This window comes from Candoia aspera, chromosome 8 (genome assembly GCF_035149785.1).
Source record: "Candoia aspera isolate rCanAsp1 chromosome 8, rCanAsp1.hap2, whole genome shotgun sequence".
In the NCBI taxonomy this organism is placed as follows: domain Eukaryota; kingdom Metazoa; phylum Chordata; class Lepidosauria; order Squamata; family Boidae; genus Candoia; species Candoia aspera.
Window position 1 is genome coordinate 67,792,086 of NC_086160.1, and position 22,908 is coordinate 67,814,993.

The window sequence follows — 22,908 nt, forward strand, 5'->3', positions numbered from 1 at the left end:
ATGAGCAGCTGCCTTTCCCGGTAATCTGAAATAACCACCTTCTGCAGATATAGCTGCTGTTACAGTTGGAGACTAGATCTGTCTAGCTGACTTCCCAGCTAACAGCCTGAACCAGGGAAAGCTCTGCCAACAGCCACACAGTCCTTTCCCAGATGACCTTGGGCTAGTGATTTTTCTTTAGTGTCCCCTAATTTGCAGAGTTGTGGTGAACATAGATGGATAAGAAAAGAATAATATACCCTTATGTGCTCCTGGGTGGGAAGGACAGATAAAACCTACTTAAAAGGTCAGACCAAGTTAATGTAAGCTGTTGAGTAATGCATTTGAACAAAACTTCTGATGTCTGGAATACTGAGTTCATATGCCAAAGTGAAAGCGTCTGCATTCACATCAGTACCTAGATAAGGAATTGTACAAGCAAGCCTCATTTTGTGCATTATATCTTATACAGGCAGGAGAACCATCATGGCAATCTAAGAGGATGATGAATGGTTTGCTTGCTGCTGGCCAGGGAAAAGCCAGTTTGGTGTAGTGGTTAAGCATTGGGCTAGAAACCAGAAGACCATGAGTTCTAGTCCTGCCTTAGGCATGAAAGCCAGCTAGGTGACCTTGGGCCAGTCACTCTCTCTCAGCCCAAGAGCCAATCAGGCGTGGTAGGAGAGTTCTAGTCCCGCCTTAGGCATGAAAGCCAGCTAGGTGACCTTGGGCCAATCCCTCTCTCTCAGCCCAAGAGCCAATCAGGCGTGGTAGGAGAGTTCTAGTCCCGCCTTAGGCATGAAAGCCGGCTGGCTGACCTTGGGCCAGTCACTCTCTCTCAGCCCAAGAGCCAATCAGGCATGGTATGAGAGTTCTAGTCCCGTCTTAGGGATGAAAGCTGGCTGGGTGACCTTGGGCCAGTCACTCTCTCTCAGCCCAAGAGCCAATCAGGCATGGTAGGAGAGTTCTAGTCCTGCCTTAGGTATGAAAGCTGGCTGGGTGGCCTTGGGCCAGTCCCTCTCTCTCAGCCCAAGAGCCAATCAGGCATGGTATGAGAGTTCTAGTCCCGCCTTAGGCATGAAAGCCGGCTGGGTGACCTTGGGCCAGTCACTCTCTCTCAGCCCAAGAGCCAATCAGGCGTGGTAGGAGAGTTCTAGTCCTGCCTTAGGCATGAAAGCCGGCTGGGTGACCTTGGGCCAGTCACTCTCTCTCAGCCCAAGAGCCAATCAGGCATGGTATGAGAGTTCTAGTCCTGCCTTAGGCATGAAAGCTGGCTGGGTGACCTTGGGCCAGTCACTCTCTCTCAGCCCAAAAGCCAATCAGGCATGGTATGAGAGTTCTAGTCCTGCCTTAGGTATGAAAGCCAGCTAGGTGACCTTGGGCCAGTCCCCCTCTCTCAGCCCAAGAGCCAATCAGGCATGGTATGAGAGTTCTAGTCCCGCCTTAGGCATGAAAGCCGGCTGGGTGGCCTTGGCCAGTCACTCTCTCTCAGCCCAAGAGCCAATCAGGCGTGGTAGGAGAGTTCTAGTCCCGTCTTAGGGATGAAAGCTGGCTGGGTGACCTTGGGCCAGTCACTCTCTCTCAGCCCAAGAGCCAATCAGGCGTGGTATGAGAGTTCTAGTCCCGCCTTAGGCATGAAAGCCGGCTGGGTGACCTTGGGCCAGTCCCTCCCCCTCAGCCATAGGAAGTGGGCAAAGGCAAGCCGCTTCTAAAATCTTGCCAAGAAAACTACAGGGACTTGTCCAGGCACTCATGAGAAGTCAACACTGACTTTATATACAAAACAATTCTATTTCTTTTTTTCATTCCTGCTGTAATAAATTCTTCATTTTTGTGACTCAAATATTTTATATCCTTTTTCTTAATATGCATTTCTTGTAAGAAAATCACATCTTTAACTTTTTCAAATAATGAAATACTTTTTCGCTTGTGAGGAGCAGTTGCTCCATTTATATTCCATGTTAAGCATTTATAATCCACAATTACACCAATATATTAGAAAAATCAATACCAGTAGTGCCCAATGTGGTGGTATCTTGGGTGTCCTATTGTATCTGTTGTGGCATTTGTTTAGTCACATCTGTCATTGTCACTTCCATTTGCATTTCCTCCAATTCTTCTTTGAATATTCCCAAGAAATCTCTTGCTTTCTGCAGAGAGTTCAGTCTGAATCTCTGCTGTTTAAAAATAAAAAATCACCCCTTCCAACTTATCCCATCTAAATGGAATCTTTTTCTGTTTAGGTTTGTCAGGAAAAAACCCCCTCTTTTCCCTTGTGTAGTATTCTAATTCTTCAGCAAAGGATCGTTACCTTGTTGTGGTGCCGGAGCTTGAGCACCTCGATGATGCCATGAGCTAAACCGTGAAGGGCCACCCAAGATGGGAAGGTCATGACAGAGAGGTCAGACTAAATGCGATCCCTGGGGAAGGTAATGGCAACCCACCCCAATATTCTTGCCGTGAAAACTAAATGGATCAGTACAACCAGAGATATGTCGCTATACCATTGGAAGATGAGACCCCCAGGTCAGAAGGTGGTCAAAATGCTACTGGGGAGGAACAGAGGATGAGTTCAACGAGCCCCAGACGTGATGACACAGCTAGCTCAAAGCTGAAAGGATGGCTAGCAGCCGACGGTGCTGGTGGTGAACGGCGAATCCAATGTTCTAAGGATCAACACACCATTGGAACCTGGAATGTAAGATCTATGAAGCAGGGCAAATTGGATGTGGTTATTGGTGAGATGTCAAGATTAAAGATAGACATTTTGGGTGTCAGTGAACTGAAATGGACTGGAATGGGCCCCTTCACATCAAATGGCTACCAGATCTACTACTGTGGACAAGAGGACCACAGAAGAAATGGAGTAGCCTTCATAATTAATAGTGAAGTGGCTAAAGCAGTGCTTGGATACAATCCAAAAAACGACAGAATGATCTCAATTCGAATTTGGGGTAAGCCATCTAACATCACAGTGATCCAAATATACGCCCCAACCACAGATGCTGAAGAAGCTGAAGTAGAGCAGTTCTATGAGGATCTGCAGCACCTACTGGACAACACACCTAAAAGAGATGTTATTCTCATTACAGGAGACTGGAATGCTAAGGTGGGCAGACAAATGACACCTGGAATTACAGGTAAGCGTGGCCTGGGAGAACAAAACGAAGCAGGACATAGGCTGATAGAATTTTGCCAAGACAACTTACTCTGCATAACAAACACTCTCTTCCCACAACCTAAGAGACAGCTTTATACATGGACTTCATCAGATGGACAACACCGAAATCAGATTGACTACATCCTTTGCAGCCAAAGGTGGTGGACATCTACACAGTCGGTAAAAACAAGACCTGGAGATGACTGTAGTTCAGATCACGAACTTCTTATTGCACAATTTAGGATCAGACTAAAGAGATTAGGGAAGACCCACAGATCAGCTAGATATGAGCTCACTAATATTCCTAAGGAATATGCAGTGGAGGTGAAGAATCGATTTAAGGGACTGGACTTAGTAGATAGGGTCCCGGAAGAACTATGGACAGAAGTTTGCAACATTGTTCAGGAGGTGGCAACAAAATACATCCCAAAGAAAGAGAAAACCAAGAAGGCAAAATGGCTGTCTGCTGAGACACTAGAAGTAGCCCAAGAAAGAAGGAAAGCAAAAGGCAACAGTGATAGGGGGAGATATACCCAGTTAAATGCAAAATTCCAGAGGTTAGCCAGAAGAGATAAGGAATTATTTTTAAACAAGCAATGCACAGAAGTGGAAGAAGACAATAGAATAGGAAGGACAAGAGACCTCTTCCAGAAAATTAGAAACATTGGAGGTAAATTCCAGGCCAAAATGGGTATGATCAGAAACAAAGATGGCAAGGACCTAACAGAAGAAGAAGAGATCAAGAAAAGGTGGCAAGAAAATATGGAAGACCTGTATAGGAAGGATAGCAATATCGGGGATAGCTTTGACAGTGTGGTCAGTGAGCTAGAGCCAGACATTCTGAAGAGTGAGGTTGAATGGGCCTTAGGAAGCATTGCTAATAACAAGGCAGCAGGAGACGATGGCATCCCAGCTGAACTGTTCAAAATCTTGCGAGATGATGCTGTCAAGGTAATGCATGCTATATGCCAGCAGATTTGGAAAACACAAGAATGGCCATCAGACTGGAAAAAATCAACTTATATCCCCATACCAAAAAAGGGAAACACTAAAGAATGTTCAAACTATCAAACAGTGGCACTCATTTCACATGCCAGTAAGGTAATGCTCAAGATCCTGCAAGGTAGACTTCAGCAATTCATGGAGTGAGAATTGCCAGATGTACAAGCTGGGTTTAGAAAAGGCAGAGGAACTGGGGACCAAATTGCCAATATCCACTGGATAGTGGAAAAAGCCAGGGAGTTTCAGAAAAACATCTATTTCTGTTTTATTGACTGTTCTAAAGCCTTTGACTGTGTGGACCATAACAAATTGTGGCAAGTTCTTAGTGGTATGGGGATACCAAGTCATCGTGTCTGCCTCCTGAGGAATCTATATAACGACCAAGTAGCAACAGTAAGAACAGACAACAGAACAACGGACTGGTTTAAGATTGGGAAAGGAGTATGGCAGGGTTGTATACTCTCACCCTACCTATTCAACTTGTACACTGAACACATCATGCGACATGCTGGGCTTGAGGAATCCAAGGCTGGAGTTAAAATCACTGGAAGAAACATTAACAATCTCAGATATGCAGATGATACCACTTTGATGGCTGAAAGCGAAGAGGAACTGAGGAGCCTTATGATGAAGGTGAAAGAAGAAAGTGCAAAAGTTGGCTTGCAGCTAAACCTCAAAAAAACCAAGATTACGGCAACCAGCCTGATTGATAACTGGCAAATAGAGGGAGAAAATGTAGAAGCAGTGAAAGACTTTGTATTTCTAGGTGAAAAGATTACTGCAGATGCTGACTGCAGTCAGGAAATCAGAAGACGCTTAATCCTTGGGAGAAGAGCAATGACAAATCTCAATAAAATAGTTAAGAGCAGAGACATCACACTGATAACAAAGGTCTGCATAGATAAGCCATGGTGTTCCCCGTAGTAACATATGGCTGTGAGAGCTGGACCATAAGGAAGGCTGAGAGAAGGAAGATCGATGCTTTTGAACTGTGGTGTTGGAGGAAAATTCTGAGGGTGCCTTGGACTGCAAGAAGATCCAACCAGTCCATCCTCCAGGAAAGAAAGCCAGACTGCTCACTGGAGGGAGTGATATTAAAGGCAAAACTGAAATACTTTGGCCACATAATGAGAAGACAGGACACCCTGGAGAAGATGCTGATGCTAGGGAGAGTGGAGGGCAAAAGGAAGAGGGGCCGACCAAGGGCAAGATGGATAGATGATATTCTAGAGGTGACGGACTCGACCCTGGGGGAGCTGGGGATGTTGACAACTGACAGGAAGCTCTGGCGTGGGCTGGTCCATGAAGTCACGAAGAGTCGGAAGCGACTGAACAAATAAACAACAACAAGTATTCTAACTGGAATTTCTTAAGTACAATTACATCTGTATTATCAATCCTGAATCTAGTATTAAGATGCTGCTGCAAAACCTGATCTCTAGCCTTCTTCCTGACAAAGTGCACAAGGGACATCCCTTGAAACATTTCATAATTTTGCAAATTGTGTACTGGTTCTATAAACATTATCGACCTCTCTCTCTCTGTATCATCTGGATCCCCATCCAAGAAGTTAGACAGAGACTTTACAATCTTTTCTCTGATATCTTCTCCATGGTCTTCTAGAATTGCTCTAAATCTTACACAAAATCCTTTTTCTCTCAGTTCCAATAATGTCTAGTTGTCCAATCTTTCTCCATCTCTCTATTTATAACTTCTGTTTTACTTTCCAAAACTTCCACTTTGTCATCAATTTGTTTTACATATCCAGCCAAGTGTCTTACAGATTCTTAAATCTTCTTAACTTTTTTTCTCATATCCTTTCTTATCCCTGCAAATCCTTCTTCCATTTCCTTTTCAAAAGCATCCAAACTATTGGCAACTGTTGCAGCCATCTTGCTAAAATTCCTCAAATGTTTTCTGCAATAAATCTGGTGTGATGCCCTTATCTGTAGGTTGTTCTAGTGAACCTCTCCTTCCTTCTCCTATTTTTGCTGCTTTTCATGTGGTTGCTATTATGATAAAGAGAAAGTATGTTAGTTACTAGAGTGAAAGTAAAAGGCAAGCTTCTCCTTTTTTTTTCCTGTTTTGCCTTTCTCTGACTTTAACACTTGAGTCCCAGTAAGCTCTCCATAGCTGCAGTCACAGAGTCTAGTTCATATTACCCTGTAAAATCCACCAATTATCTACTTTCCTTAATAATAAACAGTCAGCATTCCCATGAATGTCTGCTCCATTTGTCTGATTAATTTTACTATTTTCAAAGGCAGTTTTGTAAAAAAAAAAAAAATTCTTCTGTTTTCTAAAATTACTGTCCCCTTTATCTGTTTAAAATTCTTTTGAATTACAATCTTGCTGAGCTTTTTGCTTTTAAATTAAAATCCTTTAAGATAGTATTTTTTTTCTCTTCTTAATTTCAAAAAGAAGGCAGCTCACCGAGTGTCTTTATTCTTTCCTGCCAGTCAGAAGATCTCTCTTAAGTTGTAAATTAATTGTATCCCAAAGTGTTTAAGAAAGTGAGGTTTCTTTATGGTCATATGTCTGTAAAGGTTACATAGCAGTTTGGGGCACAATGATGTTCCCTCAGCTCCCAAGCTGCTCAACTCACGATCAACAACTTCCTGCAGTCTCCTCATGAGGAGCAGCATATCCAAAGTGCAAATGGGTTAACTCCTGATCTCTCCTTCTCTGGAGAGAATTTTGTCAGCCAGAACCTGCTGCTTGGCTGCCACTTTTGCCACAGTGCTATCCCTGCTCTCCACGACATTTGCAGGAACATCTAACCCACCATAGGTCCTCACCTGTCGGGACTGGACCAAGAAATAACACCAAATCTTTAGTGCTTTCACCGTACAGACAGAATCTTCCAGACTAAAGCTATCCTAACTAACCTACAGGAAATAACCCAGGAGAGTCTAGGGTGGGGCTACCCTGACTCTCTTTGACCCCCTGCCAAGGCTTTCCAAACTGCGAGTCCTCTTATCAGCTTGGAATGCATGCCAGCCTTCCGGGAATCAGCAGCAGCACCCGGAATCACCTGGAAGCCACACGTTTGGAATTTTTTTAAAGCTATATCACCAAACTTTCCTTGACAATAACCTTTTGCGGTCTGAAAAGTGCACAATATTTATCTTTGAATCATCCTGTAAGGTGAAAAATATCTTTTTAAAAAATAAAATACAGCTCTATGACATTTAAAACAGGCAAAAAATTATTACGCTGTTGTTTTAGATTGGCACAGCATTCACATAATCAGAAAATTAAGTCTGTACAGTAAATTGTTCAGAAGGTCTATCTGAACGATACACAGGTAAGAACTGATGGACGAGTCCATTTCAGATAGAGCTGAAGTGGCTTTGACAGGAGTTCTCCTTTTATACTCTTCATAATTTAATATATACTTAATTGTGCATGCCTCATATTTGCCAGATATTGCTAAGCAGGTAACTTCACCATCATCTCTGTGGGGTGCTGCAGGATTTGGTTCTCTTCCACCCTAGACTCTCCTGGGTTATTCTCTTCCATGAAGCTACTGGGAGAGGTCATTCACAGAGTTGGGCTGAGGTGTCATCAAGGCAATGATGATGCTCAGTTGTACATTGCCACCCAGGGCTGATCCAGATGTGCTGTCCTTTTGCCTGGAGGCTCTTAGGGTCTGGATGGGAGAAAACATGATAAAGCTGAACTCAACCATGATGGAGTTGCAGTGTGTACACAGAGGTTCTTTGTTGAATACACTATTCCATAATATCAGAACTCTGAATTGTCTAAGAAAACCAAGCAGTTGGCTATTCAAGAAAGGCAAAAGAAGTATTTTAACCATGCATAGTTAAAGCATGCATATATTTGCTGTCCAAGCAATTGCCAGCAACTTGGATTTGACAACTTCAGTAGAAGCTGATGAGGTCACCTATTGCTTCTAGTTGTCTTTTGTTCCAGCATGGAGGAATAAGTATTTTTGCTGTTATTTGGATATAAGATTTATACTTTTTTTTTCTCTACCTTATTCTAGCTCACACTAATGATACTAATCAATATCATATAGCATAAAAGAAGAATATACATTCATCAAGGACATCTACAAGGGGAAAAGATGGTTGCCACAGTTGAAATCTCATCCCTTTTTATGTGCATCATGTGACAACTAAATAAAAAGAATGGGGCTTTGAGCATGAGGTTGTGGCTGCCATCTTGACTTTTTTGACTCCCCTGTGGATGCCCTGATATTCATGTTCAAAGGTGGCCAGGATAAGGACCACTATTTGAAGACCTCAAAAGTCTTGGCTCAAGTTATTTCCCACGCATATATTTACTCTCTCCTAACTTCAATTTATCTTTCTCTCTCTTTTTTTTTTTTTAATAAAAATGGATTTCAAAATATAGGTTTTCTCATAAGGACTATGATGTCATAATAGTGCTGTGTTAGTAATGTATGAATGCTGCAGTGACTATGAAGAGTAAATATCTGGAAAAGGGAAATAAAACTGATAGAGCTAAAGGGAAGGAAGAGCAGTTTCAATCATCACTTAAATTACACACAGTATCAGAAATATAAGCACAGACATTTTGTAACTCTGTTTATCATAGGAAATGAGTCAGTGAAACGAGTTCTCATGGAATAGGAGGAAATTTAACTGAGACAATGACATTGGAGGGAAAGGTATAATTCCCCTGCAAGGATTTTAACTCCAGAACAACTCCTATGCTCTTTATTCACTGCCACCAAATGTTGTTGTGTTGCCCACAGTTCCAGAGAGCAATTCAAGGTTTTTTAACAGTGCAAACAGCCCTTATCACAAAGTCAATAGTAAACACATGGTAAAATTCCAGGCCAGAGAGATCAGTGGCAACACTCAAATTTCAGAAGGCTGAGGATATATCAGCACTAGATTCAGATAAACTCAGAGTCCCTCCTCGGGGGAAGATGGGCAGTAGTACAAATTTGAGATATAAACAAACAAACAGCGTTTCCAGGGAACTCAGAAATTCAGGAGTATGGTAGCACTTTTTCTGACAAATACATTTTATTAAGAGGACAAGCTTTCATTCGTTGGAAAAGTGCTAGCACACTCTCGAATTTTTGCCACCGTCAACTAACGTGTCTCCCTTCCTACAACGTCAAGGGAATTCAGATAAGGCTTAAACACAAGAGGCACAATCATGAACATTATTTGTATAATTAAGCACTCTCAGACAGAAGTTTTATACTGGAAGCACCTGGCCTCCGACAGAACACAATGAACACTAAATTGGCTGCAGAAACTGCCATTTGCGACAGACTATTACTCAAAGCGGATTGCAACTCCTAAGACACTCTTTCAAGAACTTCTGAAGCTCTCCCTTTTTTTGGGTCTCAGTGTATCGCAACGATGCATTCATGAACTTGGGAGCTGTGTCCCTCTATCAGGGACAGGTCAGAGTCACAAGTGAGTTGTGTATGCTGATCGAGATTGCCAGAACGTTCTTCAGTTGTGTCTCTGCTTGGCCATCCAAAGAGAATGGAATTTTGTAAAGCGGTCCTGCCATAATCTGATATTCTAGGATAGCCAAATAACTTAAAAATATGGATTTGCAAAATGTTCAAGAGGGTCACACAATGGACAGTGCCTCGGCTAAAACTCCAGCTATCTTGGGGCAGGTAGAAGGATAAGCAGGTAGAGGGTGTGTGTGTGTGTGTGTGTGTAGAGATCAGCCTTTCTCAGCCTTTTGACCCTGGACAAACCCTTGAAATATTTTTCAGGCCTCAGGGAACCCCTGCATGTTCAGGCTCAAATACAGGCCAGAAGTTACAAAATGATTATATTCATTTCATATGTAGGCCCATACATATGGATTAACAGTGTTCTTAAACTAAAAATAAAGAATGAATCTTACCTCTTTAATGTGAAGTTGCTCAAATTTGAAGTAATTTTTTAAATAAATTGTGATCTCCCAGGGAACCCATAAGGGCCTCTTGTGGAACCCTGGTTGAGAAACCCTGGGATCGATGGATAGATGTCCTAAGCCTCCTCCATTACAATTTCAGCATCAAATGAAGCAGGCAGAACTGGGGCAAGAAGTCCTAAATGAATTACAGATTTTAACTGCTGATGTTCAAGAGCTGATGTAAGAATCAGTGTAATAAAACCAACTATTTGATTAATTTTTGTAACTCCGAATAGCTGCTACATGTACAAATCATCTGTCTCCCATTAATGAGACCACATTTTCCTTCTGCACAAGAACAATGGCATTTCTTGATGTGACTTGTTGATTCTGTTATGTATTTACAGGGAATTTTCACTGAGGGTGAATTTCTGGGTAAATAATAAATATTATTTTTAAATGATCATATAATAGGAACAAAGTATGATTGTGTTTATCAGTCCTGGCATTGAATTACAGCAATCCCTATATTCTAACTAGCAGATTCCATAAAGTAATTATGTACTGTGTGACCTCTGCACTTTAACGGAGTCTGTTTTGAATCTTCCATAACTTAATTGGACCTCAAGTTAATTTTGTTTTTGAACTTGACAGATTTTTCCGCCCTGCTTAATTATTCTTTCTATTTGTTCAATCTTATAGAGGAGTACAGAGATAACCTTGAAGAAGGAATGAATGACAGATTAATTTGTTAGATTGTTCTAACTAGGCTGACCATATTTCCTTGAGACAAAAATGGGACATTGGGATGGCAAAATGGGACAGGGTTAAACGGAGGCAGCTTCAGGCTGGAGAAGTGCAGGAGAGTTGAAGGCAGCGGCAAGCTGGGACAGAAGGACAGAAATGGGGGCAGCAGCAGGTTGGAGAAGCACAGGAGGGCTGAGGGCGGAGGTGAGCTGGGGCAGAAGAACAGGAACGGAGGAGTCTAGTGAATGGCTGTCCCCAACAACCTGTTCCTCTCTGGCGTGCCCTTTTATTTTATTTTCTTCCCGCCATTTTGGCCTGAGAGCCAATTGGCTTCTTTTCTGCTGGGCTTGCCTTCCGACTGTCTTCCACTGCACTGATTGGTGGCAGCGACTCTTCCTCTTGCTCTCCGCCAATCAGCTGTTCCTGCGGTTCCTGCTCTAGGTTTCCCGCCAGATTGAGAACTGCTGCCAAGTCAGCCTCCTTTTCAATTTCAATTTCAATTTCTATTTTTTCCCGCTTTTCCCAATAACAGCTCCAACATTTTTAAAAAATGGGACAAAATTGACATTTATATTAAAACAATGGGACGGTCGGGAAATGTTTAAAAAAATGACTGTCCTGTTCAAAATGGGATGTATGGTCAGCCTAGTTCTAAGCCAAAGAACCCAAAGGAAGTTGAATCCAAGTTCATTTTAGTTGCCCTCTTCTGCACCATTTTTAACTCAGCAAAGATAGGCATAAAGTCAAACAAAAAAAACCACGAACACCTTAGGTGCAAATTATTTACAATCACTTCCTCAAGCGTGTATAGCCTCATGCAGTCTTAAATCCTTGAGTCTGAACTTTGAACTGGTTGGTTGGGAGGAGGGAAAGTTAGTCAACAAATACTGTACTTTGCTTTTGCTGATGAGGAGCTTAGAAATAAAGAAGCTTTGTTTCTCACAGGTCTTAATAGGAGAAGGAAGAGACAAAACAGAATTTGCATCAGTGGGGGAAGTCTTAAAACTTCCAAAATGGGATGTCAAAGTTGGAGAGCATTTTGGGGAATAAAAGCTGAGTACTGAAGGAGCTGTATGGTAGCCAGAGGTCTTACAGAGGCTAAAATCAACTAGCCAGCTCTAGCAGCTTTTGAAAACGGAATACTGGAATGGTGGTTTCTAACCCAAGTAAAGTTGACTAGAAGACCTAAAGAATGTAAGGAGCAGCTACCACTTATTAGGATGCATGGGATATTGAGTGAGACCTGAAGAAGACTCAGCAAAACATCTGAGAGCTCAACTTGGAGAAGATGCTTAAGAGGAACAGCATTGTGGAACATGTTATTAGATACTTCTGGACTGGGGAGATAACAAGATGGCAGATGCTTGGGGAGGTTCCCATTGATCTGGCAGGCAGTTCTGTCAAGGGCCTGGTTGATCAGAGGTGACAAGAGGCTAACATGGCTCTTGATGAGATTGCACACAAGTGGTTTCTCTCTCTAGCCCAGTGTTTCTCAACCTTGGCAACTTTAAGATGGGTGGACTTCGACTCCCAGAATTCCCCAGCCAGCATTGCTGGCTGGGGAATTCTGGGAGTCGAAGTCCACCCATCTTAAAGTTGCCAAGGTTGAGAAACCCTCCTCTGGCTAATCCTGTTTGTCTTCCTGATTCACTAAGAAACTGCAGGAGATGAAGTGGCAGAAGAGATGCCAGAAACATCAGGGGAGGAAGAGCAAATATGAATGTGATGGGTACATGTTCATGTTTAAGCTTACAACATTGTGGTAAGGGAGGTGAAATGTCTCCACTTGTTCTCCCTTGTTGTATCAGCAGACTGTTGCCCAGTGCCTGTTCAGGGGAAGCAAACACTCTTTCAGGGAGCAACTAACAAGAGGATTCCCCACCACCGCCACCACTTTATGAAGGGATCACTTTGTGCACTGTGGACGTTATAATGCCGTATTTGTTGTTACGCTGGACTTGGGACTTTGGGCAGTCCCTCTCTCTCAGTCCTGGGAAGAAGGCAAAGGCAAACATTGGGGGTCCTCCTGGACTCACGACTCCTGCTTGAGGAGCGGGTGGCAGTCATGACTAGGAGGGCCTTTGCTCAACCATGTTGTGTGCCAGTTGCGCCCTTTCCTGGATTGGGAAGCCCTTCTCTCAGTCACTCACACCCTGGTCATCTCCTGTATGGACTACTGCAATACGCTCTACATGGAGCTACCCTTGAAGAGTATCTGGAAGCTACAGCTGGTCCAGAATATGGCTGCGTGAGCAATCTTGGGTGCCCCAAGGATGGCCCATGTATCACCTCTGCTGTGCAAGCTGCATTGGGTGCCAGTGTGCTTCCGGGTCCAATTCAAGGTGTTGGTTATAATCTTTAAGCCCTTCATGTCATGGGCCCAGGTTACCTGAGGAACTGTCTCATCCCAATCACATCCACCCGACACACCCGGTCTGGCAGGAAGGACATGTTACAGACCCTGTTGGCTAAAGAGTTCCATCTGGTGGGGTCAAGGAGAGCCTTTTCTGCCATTGCCCCTGCCCTGTGGAACATCTTGCCCCCTGAGGTGAGGCTGGCCCCCACTCTTCTGGCCCTCAGGGAGAGCGTCAAGACCTGGCTCTGCAAACAGTTTGGGGATCCAAGAGTGATGGGCAACCCTGGGGGTGGTTGGTGGCTTAAGACGTTCGCTCTGCCTTTCAGTTTCCCTCTTTTATCTTCTTCTGTTTTTTGTAGTTTTGTATTTTTATAATGGTTTTTATAACTTTTATTTGTAAACTGCCCAGAGTCACTTTTATAATGAATGAATAACTTTATTGATTAGTCAATTGACCATATCAAAAGAGTCACTTTTATAGTGAGATGGGTGGTGCATAAATTTAATAAATAAATAAACAAACAAACAAACTACTTCTGAAAATGTTGCCAAGAAAACTAGGTAGACTCATCTAGGTAATAGTCAGGTGCCAAGATTGACCCAAGAGCACAACAACAACAGAGGCCATCTGGAAGAGGCATGCCAGCCTGGGATCCCCGAGTCCTGCGTTGTGTGTGACCTCCGTGCTGCACTCGTCTTCCAAACAAAGGAAATGAAACGAAAAGTTGGGAAGTTCGGATCTAAATTGTTGGCCATCAGGGTGAAGCGGCTTAAGCGCGCCCTGCCTTTGAAAAGTACGGAATTGCCAAAACTAGAAAAGGGAGGGGAAGAGGAGCGAGGCCCAGCCTCAGAAGGCGTGGACAAAGACGCAGAAGTTGCTCTCCTTTTCTGCGGAGGCCGTTGGCCGCCGAAGCCTGTTGGGAGCTTTGCTGGCCAAGCCGAGCCAGGGAGACGCGGAGCGCCTCAAGCGAGCCCCCGGCACCTATTGTGTTCAACGGGCGCGGCGGGAGTTGACCCTTCGCGGTCTAACGGGAGTTCGCGGCCCGCCGCCTCCGCTCGCCCGGCCGCCATAGGCGCCCTCGCTGCGGCTGCAGAAGGAACCCTCGGCTGGAGAGCAGCGGCTCCATGGGTCGGCTGGGCCGGGTGGCGCTAACTTGCGCCCTGGCGGTTCTGTTCCTCCGGCCGTTGGCGCTCGCCCAGGAGGAACCGTCGTGCGGCTCCGCTTTTGATCTCTACTTTGTGCTGGACAAGTGAGTGAAAGCGGGCAGAGAGGAGCTCTCCTCGGCGGAGCCAGGGGTCCGCTCCCCCGCGGGACCCGCGATCCCCTCCCTGCGTCCCCCGCTCTCTCGTGGGCAGCGCGCCACGTTCCTCTCGTGACACGCTTCGCAGGGCGGTGGGAGAGAAGACAAATCCCCGTGCGAGATTTCCGAGCTCGGAACGGCCTTGGTGCCTGGGGGGGTGGATGCAGCTGCTTCGTGGATGCCGCCGTTTTATGCTCCGCCCGCGCTTCATCTCGCTGGAGAAGAGGCGCGTTGTTGTAAAGCGCGTTGTATTGTTCAAGTGCAAAGGAGAAAAGGAAAGTTTGTAATAACTTCGCTTGTACCTTGTATGAATGGGAAAGAAGTTTGTTGCGCTGATGTAGCCAAGGAAGGAGACTTGAATTTGCAAGATAGGGAGCTGGGAGGTTGGCTGCTGAATGAGACAAGAAGAGTGTATGATGGAAACAAAGCATATATAAATGACGTGCTTTGTGAACATGGACTAAGGTGTATGTAAGACAAGGGGTTGTGGTGTTCCCTTGGTTCTTGAAAGTATTTATTATGTAGATTAGTCCTTGGAAGACAGTGGAGGTCTCATAATTGGGGGTGTGATTGTGCTTGTTCTTTTGCATGCAGACAATAAGAACTTGAGTAATTTGCAGAGGATTTTTGATAGGATGTGTGCTGCAATGCTCTATATGTTTATGAAAATTAGTGTATTGAAGACCAAGATTGGTATGTTCAACAGGGAACATGGATTGAATGACTGTAATTATTGCATACATGGTGTGAAACTGAAGTAGATGTGATAGATTCTTTATTAAAGAGGGAAATATAAATGGAGACATGCAGATGTTGGTAGAAAGATGGTTTGTTGTCAGGAATGAATGTCTGTTGAAGGAAGTAAAACAAAAAACTTTCATATGAAATCATACCCACTTTATTATAGGAGCTGGTGTGTTAGGAGAATCATAAAAGTAAACAGAATGCATGGGAATTGGCTGCTTAAGTGTGTGCAGTAAAGCAAGAAATTTCATAAAAGGTGAATATGGTGCTTTTCAGTGTGATGCCTTCCAAGGAAAAAAGTTAGCCAAGCAGTTGCATTATCTCCCGCTAAATGTTTCTGGGACTACAAGAGAAGAAATAGCAGAAAGGAGAATAGCACAGGCAGCTTTCAAAACTTCCATCTCCGATGAAGACTGGGGCTATATTAATCCGTCAACTTCACTCTGTACCCTCGAGACAGGACACCCTTGATAAAACCATCTGACAGCCTCAAGTGGATGTTTTCACTCTAAATACCCAGGTCAGTCTCTCTAAGGCAGTGTTTCTCAACCTTGGCAGCTTTAAGATGTGTGGACTTCAACTTCCGGAATTCCCCAGCCAGCTGGCTAGTTCTGGGAGTTGAAGTCCACACATCTCAAAGCTGCCAAGGTTGAGAAACACTGCTCTAAGGGGGTCTTGCTTTTCAGTCTCCTGATCATCTTTGGTGCCCAGCAGGTACAGGAAGAACAGAGAAAGTGCATCTCTGATTCCAAAATAAAGGTTTTCTCTAAAATAAAGGTTTTCTATGCAAGATACAGAGGCCATGAAGCCTTTACGGCAGCCTTTCTCAACCTTTTCACCCTGGAGGAACCCTTGAAATATTTTTCAGGCCTTGGGGAACCCCTGTACATTCAGGCTCAAATATAGGCTGGAAATTACAAAATTATTATATTTGTTTCATGGGTAGGCCTGTCTATATGCATTAACAGCGTTCTTAAACTAAAAATAAAGAATGAAACTTACCGCTTTAATGTGGAGTTGCTGGAAGTTGAAATAATTTTTAAAATAAATTGTGGTCTCCCAGGGAACCCCTAGTGGCCACTCCCAGAAACCTAGGGTGCCATGGAACCCTGGTTAAGAAACCCTGCTTTACGGCAACCTAACTGCCTTGTCCCACTGTGAGACAACAATAGTTTTCGGCAGTTTTTCTCTTTGACCGCCTGTAAGAACACAGTTTGAAAGTGGTTGCATGTATTTTTAGTTGGTATTTGTATGGCCAAAGTAGGATATTGAAAGTCAGCCCAAGTAATAGTGAAACAAGAGAGAGAGACGCACTGTGAACAGTCATAGCATGTACTTATTTGATAGTTTGATGAGGAGACTTGTAACGTGAGCAGGGATTTATTTTGTCCTGTGGATTCAGATGAGGTGGATAAGACATTTTCTAGCATGAATCCCATCACTTGTGATTTAGATCCATGCCCATCCCAGCTTCTTTGGGTGGCCAAGGGGAGTGTTATTAGCTGGAACGGGAAGTGGCTAATACCTTTTTGGTGGACAAGGTCATCTTGGTTGCTGTGAAGGAGTCATTGCGCAGCCTCTGCTGAAGGGGCTCCTTTCAATTTAGCTCTTTTGGATACCTGTCTCCCTCCTTCCAACCGCCCCCTTTTAGGGAAGTTTTTTGAGAAGATGGTGGGAGTTCAGTTACAGAACGCCCTAGAAGAAGAGATACACTGAGTCCTTTTAAGGCAGCATTTGGGCCTGGGCATGGAACAGAAGTGGCACTGGCTGTCCTTGTGGATGATGTTTCTTGGGAACTGGTGGAAGGAGTATGCCTCTCCTGGTCCTACTTCACTTCTCCATGGTGTTCAATACCATGGACTATAGCAGGGTTTCTCAACTGTGGCAACTTTCAGATGTGTGGACTTCAACTCCCAGAATTCCTCCTGCTGGCTGGGAAATTCTGGGAGTTGAAGTCCACACATCTGAAAGTTGCCATGGTTGAGAAACCCTGGACTCTGGTATCCTTCTGGACTACTGCAAGGGTTAGGGACACTATTTTCAATAGCCCCATTCCTTCCAAAGCAAGTGGTATCAATCATTATAGGGGGAGGGGAATCAGACTGGGGAATTCTCCCTTGTGGGTTTTTGCAGGCTTAGTTCTCTCACACTTTGTCTTTAACTTCCGCATAAAACTGCTGGGAGAGATCTTCTGCTTCAAGATGAGGTATCATCGGTACCCTGATGACACCCTAGAATCATAGAATTATAGAGTTGGAAGGGATGATGAAGATTATTCAGTCCAGCCCTCTGCAATGTTCAGGAAAACCAATTAAACCATCCTTATCCAGCCTCTTCTTAAAAACCTTTAGAGATGGAGAACCCAATCCTCCATAGGTAGACTGTTCCATTGTTGTACAGATCTTACCATCAAAAAGTTTTCCATTTAAACAACATCTAGCTAGCTATAATTTATACCCATTATTTCAGGTCCTGTTTTTTGTGGACATGGACAATAGTTCTTGACCACGTCCTTGTAGCTTCTCTTTATATACATGAACATGGCTGTCATGTCTCCCTACATCTTTCCTTCAGACTGAACATCCCAAGTTCCTTCAGCTAGGCTTCATATGGCATGCACTCTAATCCCAGTCTTCATTGCCCTCCAAACTCTCTTTAATCTGCCAATATTCTTCTGGAAATGCAGTGCCCAGAATCAGGTGTGATGTTACCAGTGGCAGATAGAGATAAATAATGACAATTGACAAATGTATCTTTGATATAACACTGTTTCTGATACAGAAGGTTAGACCTGTCTCACACTACTGATTTATATTCAGCTTGTTGTCAGTGACTAGACACAAGTCCATCTTAGATGCTTCCAAGTCACGAGTCCCCCATATTGTATGTGCCTTCTACATTCCTTTCTCCCCAATGTAATGCCTTACATTTCTCCTGGTTAAAGTACTTCTTGTTCCTCTCAGTTAAATCTTCCAACCTGTCCAGATAAGACTGCAATCTCTTTCTGTTGTCCTGAGTGTTGACTAAACCTTCCAATCTTGTGTCATCACAAAATTTTATAAGCAGCCCATCAACCCCATCATTTAGATCAGTAATAACAAAGCTCTGGCTGCAAGACCAATCTCTGCAGAACCCCATTGGTTGCTGATATCCAGCCTGAAGCAAGACCATAAATGGTGACTCTCTGAGTGCAGTAGGGTGCTAATACTGTCACTGTAATTTTGTTTTCATGGGGCAGGGTCATTTATTACTTCAAATATTAGATGTTATATTTATTTGATTGTAATCAATCACTTTTAGCTAAGGAGAACCAGTATAAACCTTTAGACAGTAAAATAAGGTGAGATAATGATAGCAGGAAAGACTGAGTCAAACTGGAAAAAGTGTTTCAAAGAAGTATTTTAACAAATATGACTGTTTATTGGCACTTAATGAACATTCATTTTGGGCTTTTTTGTAGATCAGGAAGTGTAACATCACACTGGTCAGAAATCGTTGAATTTGTGAAGCAGCTGACAGAAAGATTTGTGAGGTAAGTTGTTGAATGAGTTAGAAAGAAATGTATTTCCTTTTTCTGATGTTTTCTCTGATTTCCCATTTTCTCTGAAGACTATGAATACTTTCATGGATTCTAAATGGATTTGAAATGTGTAAGAATCATGCCTTTTGTAATTGTTCACATGTTTGTTCTTAGATCTAACTTGTTAACAGCATAAGAATGTATGTTTTGTTTGTCAAGTTGAAAAGAAGCTGAAACATGTTTACTGTAAATCAGATTTCCAACACTTGCTATGAATATCTCTAGAGATGGTCATTAAGAGTGGAGTTTGATTCTGCATTATAGAATACCAGATATAATTTTGACTAAAATGACTGCCACTGAGCAAAAAAACTGGAGGGGCAGGATATTCATTTATGAAGAGATTAAAAAATATATAAAACCAAAAACAATATTTATCAAAGTATAAAAACAAGATGTTTTAAATCTGTCCCATAGTGAAATATATTCATATGAAAAAGGAGAACAAAAACAGGAAATACATTTTTTGTTCCTTAGTTTTGCTTTCCTATTTTTCTTTTCTTTTTCATTATACAATCACACCTTTTCACACATATGTGCGTAAAGCAGCAGTCTGAAACCAGGCATTTATTGTCTTCTATAATTCTCTGGGTTTTCATGTGGATGTTACACAAGTGTATGCAACAACTACCTTATTATGGCAGCATGATTTTGATCATTCTACTACTGGGACAGAAATAGATTTTTTTAAAGTATAGACTGTGCTTAGATTGAGTTAAACACAGGACCCTTTGAGTCCTGGAAGTAACTGCATAGACATTATTGCACTTAATTGTTTCCTATGGAAAATGCAGTACAGTAGGCAATTGTGTTTGACCAGCTGGTGCAAAATAATGTGCAATAGGAAGCTTAATTGCAATGCATCCATCTTCATAGGGCCAAAAACAAGGCCTCTATAGAATAAGGAAAGAAATCTGATTGAATTGTCCTTCCTGGGCACAATGTAAGTTAATAAAAAGAGTAATTGGTGGAGGCCACGCGATCTGGAATTTCAGTTACTGGCAATAGAGATGTTTGTTCCTTCCAAAAATGACCTGATTGCCCATTCCTAAGTCATTTGGTCACTCTTTATTTCAACAAGAGCTCCACCCTTTTATTTCTGAACTGACTGAAACAAAAATGATTTGGTGAAATCATTTGTTGAGCAGTTCTTAAGAGCTTTTGAAGATTTTGTCCTCGTTCCCCCACTCCATTTTCTTTCTTAAGGAAAAGGGGACTGCTTAATGGTTGACAAATGCTGTTCAGTGCAGCATATGGTGAAAATGTAGAGCAGGTTTCATTATAAGAATTAGATCACTCCAGTATGAGTTGTACATCTGTTCTCCATTTTTCTGGGCCTAAGCGATGAAGGCCTGAAGTTACAACATAACACACGTTCAATTTCTTTTTTAAGAGCTCCAAACTTGTAGTGAGAATATATAAAAAATAATGGGAACGTATGCTTCTGAATTTCCCCCAGAATGGAATTCCTTGATGGTGGGATAAAAAAAAAAAACATACAGAAAGGAAGTGAAGGGTAAAAAAGTATTTGGCAATGAAGTTTCCTATCTTCAGAAAAAAATAACTACCGAGAAATATTTATTTTTTCTACCTATCAAATTTATATGGCCGCTCACAAAAAGTGACTCTGGGTGGCATTGTTGTTGTTTATTCATTTAGTTGCTTCCGACTCTTTGTGACTTCATGGACCAGCCCACGCCAGAGCTTCCTGTCGGTCATCAACACCCCCAGCTCCCCCAGGGATGAGTCCGTCACCTCTAGAATATCATCCATTCATCTTGCCTTTGGTCGGCCCCTCTTCCTTTTGCCTTCCACTCTCCCTAGCATCAGCATCTTCTCCAGGGTGTCCTGTCTTCTCATTATGTGGCCAAAGTATTTCAGTTTTGCCTTTAATATCATTCCTGCAAGTGAGCAGTCTGGTTTTCTTTCCTGGAGTATGGACTGGTCTGATCTTCTTGCAGTCCAAGGCACTCTCAGAATTTTCCTCCAACACCACAGTTCAAAAGCATCTATCTTCCTTCTCTCAGCCTTCCTTATGGTCCAGCTCTCACAGCCATATGTTACTACGGGGAACACCATTGCTTATCTATGCGGACCTTTGTTACCAGTGTGATGTCTCTGCTCTTAACTATTTTATTGAGATTTGTCATTGCTCTTCTCCCAAGGATTAAGCATCTTCTGATTTCCTGACTGCAGTCAGCATCTGCAGTAATCTTCGCACCTAGAAATACAAAGTCTTTCACTGCTTCTACATTTTCTCCCTCTATTTGCCAGTTATCAATCAAGTTGGTTGCCATATCTTGGTTTTTTTGAGGTTTAGCTGCAAGCCAGCTTTTGCCATCAAAGTGGTATCATCTGCATATCTGAGATTGTTAATGTTTCTTCCAGTGATTTTAACTCCAGCCTTGGATTCCTCAAGCCCAGCATGTTGCATGATGTGTTCTGTGTACAAGTTGAATAGGTAGGGTGAGAGTATACAGCCCTGCCGTACTCCTTTCCCAATCTTAAACCAGTCCGTTGTTCCGTGGTCTGTTCTTACTGTTGCTACTTGGTCGTTATACAGATTCTTCAGGAGGCAGACACGATGACTTGGTGTCCCCATACCACTAAGAACTTGCCACAATTTGTTATGGTCCACACAGTCAAAGGCTTTAGAACAGTCAATAAAACAGAAATAGATGTTTTTCTGAAACTCCCTGGCTTTTTCCATTATCCAGCGGATATTGGCAATTTGGTCCCCAGTTCCTCTGCCTTTTCTAAACCCAGCTTGTACATCTGGCAATTCTCGCTCCATGAATTGCTGAAGTCTACCTTGCAGGATCTTGAGCATTACCTTACTGGCATGTGAAATGAGTGCCACTGTTTGATAGTTTGAACATTCTTTAGTGTTTCCCTTTTTTGGTATGGGGATATAAGTTGATTTTTTCCAGTCTGATGGCCATTCTTGTGTTTCCCAAATTTGCTGGCATATAGCATGCATTACCTTGACAGCATCATCTTGCAAGATTTTGAACAGTTCAGCTGGGATGCCGTCGTCTCCTGCTGCCTTGTTATTAGCAATGCTTCTTAAGGCCCATTCAACCTCACTCTTCAGGATGTCTGGCTCTAGCTCACTGACCACACCGTCAAAGCTATCCCCGATATTGTTATCCTTCCTATACAGGTCTTCCGTATATTCTTGCCACCTTTTCTTGATCTCTTCTTCTTCTGATAGGTCCTTGCCATCTTTGCTTTTGATCATACCCATTTTTCCCTGGATCTGTGTGGCATACAACAATTAATTAAAACAATAAATATATAAGAACAGTCATTATTAAAATGTAAAAAAAAAACCACAAGGCACAAGAGAGAGTGAACGTAAACCACAATGATGGAGCCATGAAAATACTTAAGGTGGCTCCTTCGGATTAAATAATAACTAGTGACACAAAACTGCTCACTTTGTGTTATAACAGTCTCTCCTCCATTTTTCACAACAACTTGTGGGACAGATGATTGATGCGGTCTTCCTGGACCTTCCCATGCTGTAACATGACATTACACCTTCTTGCAAGTTGCAGGGCATATGCTTTGTACAAGACAGCTCTGAGTTGATCCTGCCCAGGGCCGCAACTAGGGGGGGGGCAAGCGGTGCATGTGCCCTGGGCACGGTGCTGGTGGGGTGCCAAAATGAGTGCTGGGGGGTGCCAAAATGGGCATGGAATCCATGTTTGCCCCGGGAGTCACAGACCATAGCTGCGGCCCTGATCCTGCCTCGTTTCTAGGAAAAGAAATATCTCTGCTGCTAAAGGCTGAATGGATTCATTTGTGTTCATTTATGAATCCATAAATGAATGGATTCATTTAAGGAGAAACCATATAATAGAAGGTGAACCGAGTTTCAAGAGAGCAAAGCGCAGCAGTGTTCCTTGGCTTTTCAGAACCATGAACAACTCTGTTCTGGTCGTTTTTGTAAGGACTGGAGCGCGTCCAGTTTGGTCTTTGAATGGAAAACACATTCAGTCCCAAATTTTTGTCTCCAGATGTGCAGGTTATAATCCCATCATTTCCTGCAATAGACAGAAGGCACAAAAGCAATTTTAGGGACTTGACTGATCCTGTAACTCCTCCTTTTGGCCAAAACTGAATAGAGACAACACAGTAGACTAAACTCCTAATAGGCAAAGCAACAGCTTGATTA

The 22,908-nt window shown here is 42.9% G+C and overlaps 1 protein-coding gene across 1 annotated transcript in view; it reads left to right on the top strand.

Annotated features, from left to right (window-relative positions):
• The first annotated feature begins 13,975 nt into the window (after window positions 1-13,975).
• Window positions 13,976-22,908, top strand: part of ANTXR2 (ANTXR cell adhesion molecule 2) — a 134,204-nt gene continuing 125,271 nt past the window's right edge. Inside the window, exons 1-2 of the mRNA XM_063310767.1 lie at window positions 13,976-14,353; window positions 18,609-18,680. Coding sequence (XP_063166837.1) covers window positions 14,229-14,353; window positions 18,609-18,680 — 197 coding nt within the window. The 5' untranslated portion in view covers window positions 13,976-14,228. The remainder of the gene's footprint in view (window positions 14,354-18,608; window positions 18,681-22,908) is intronic.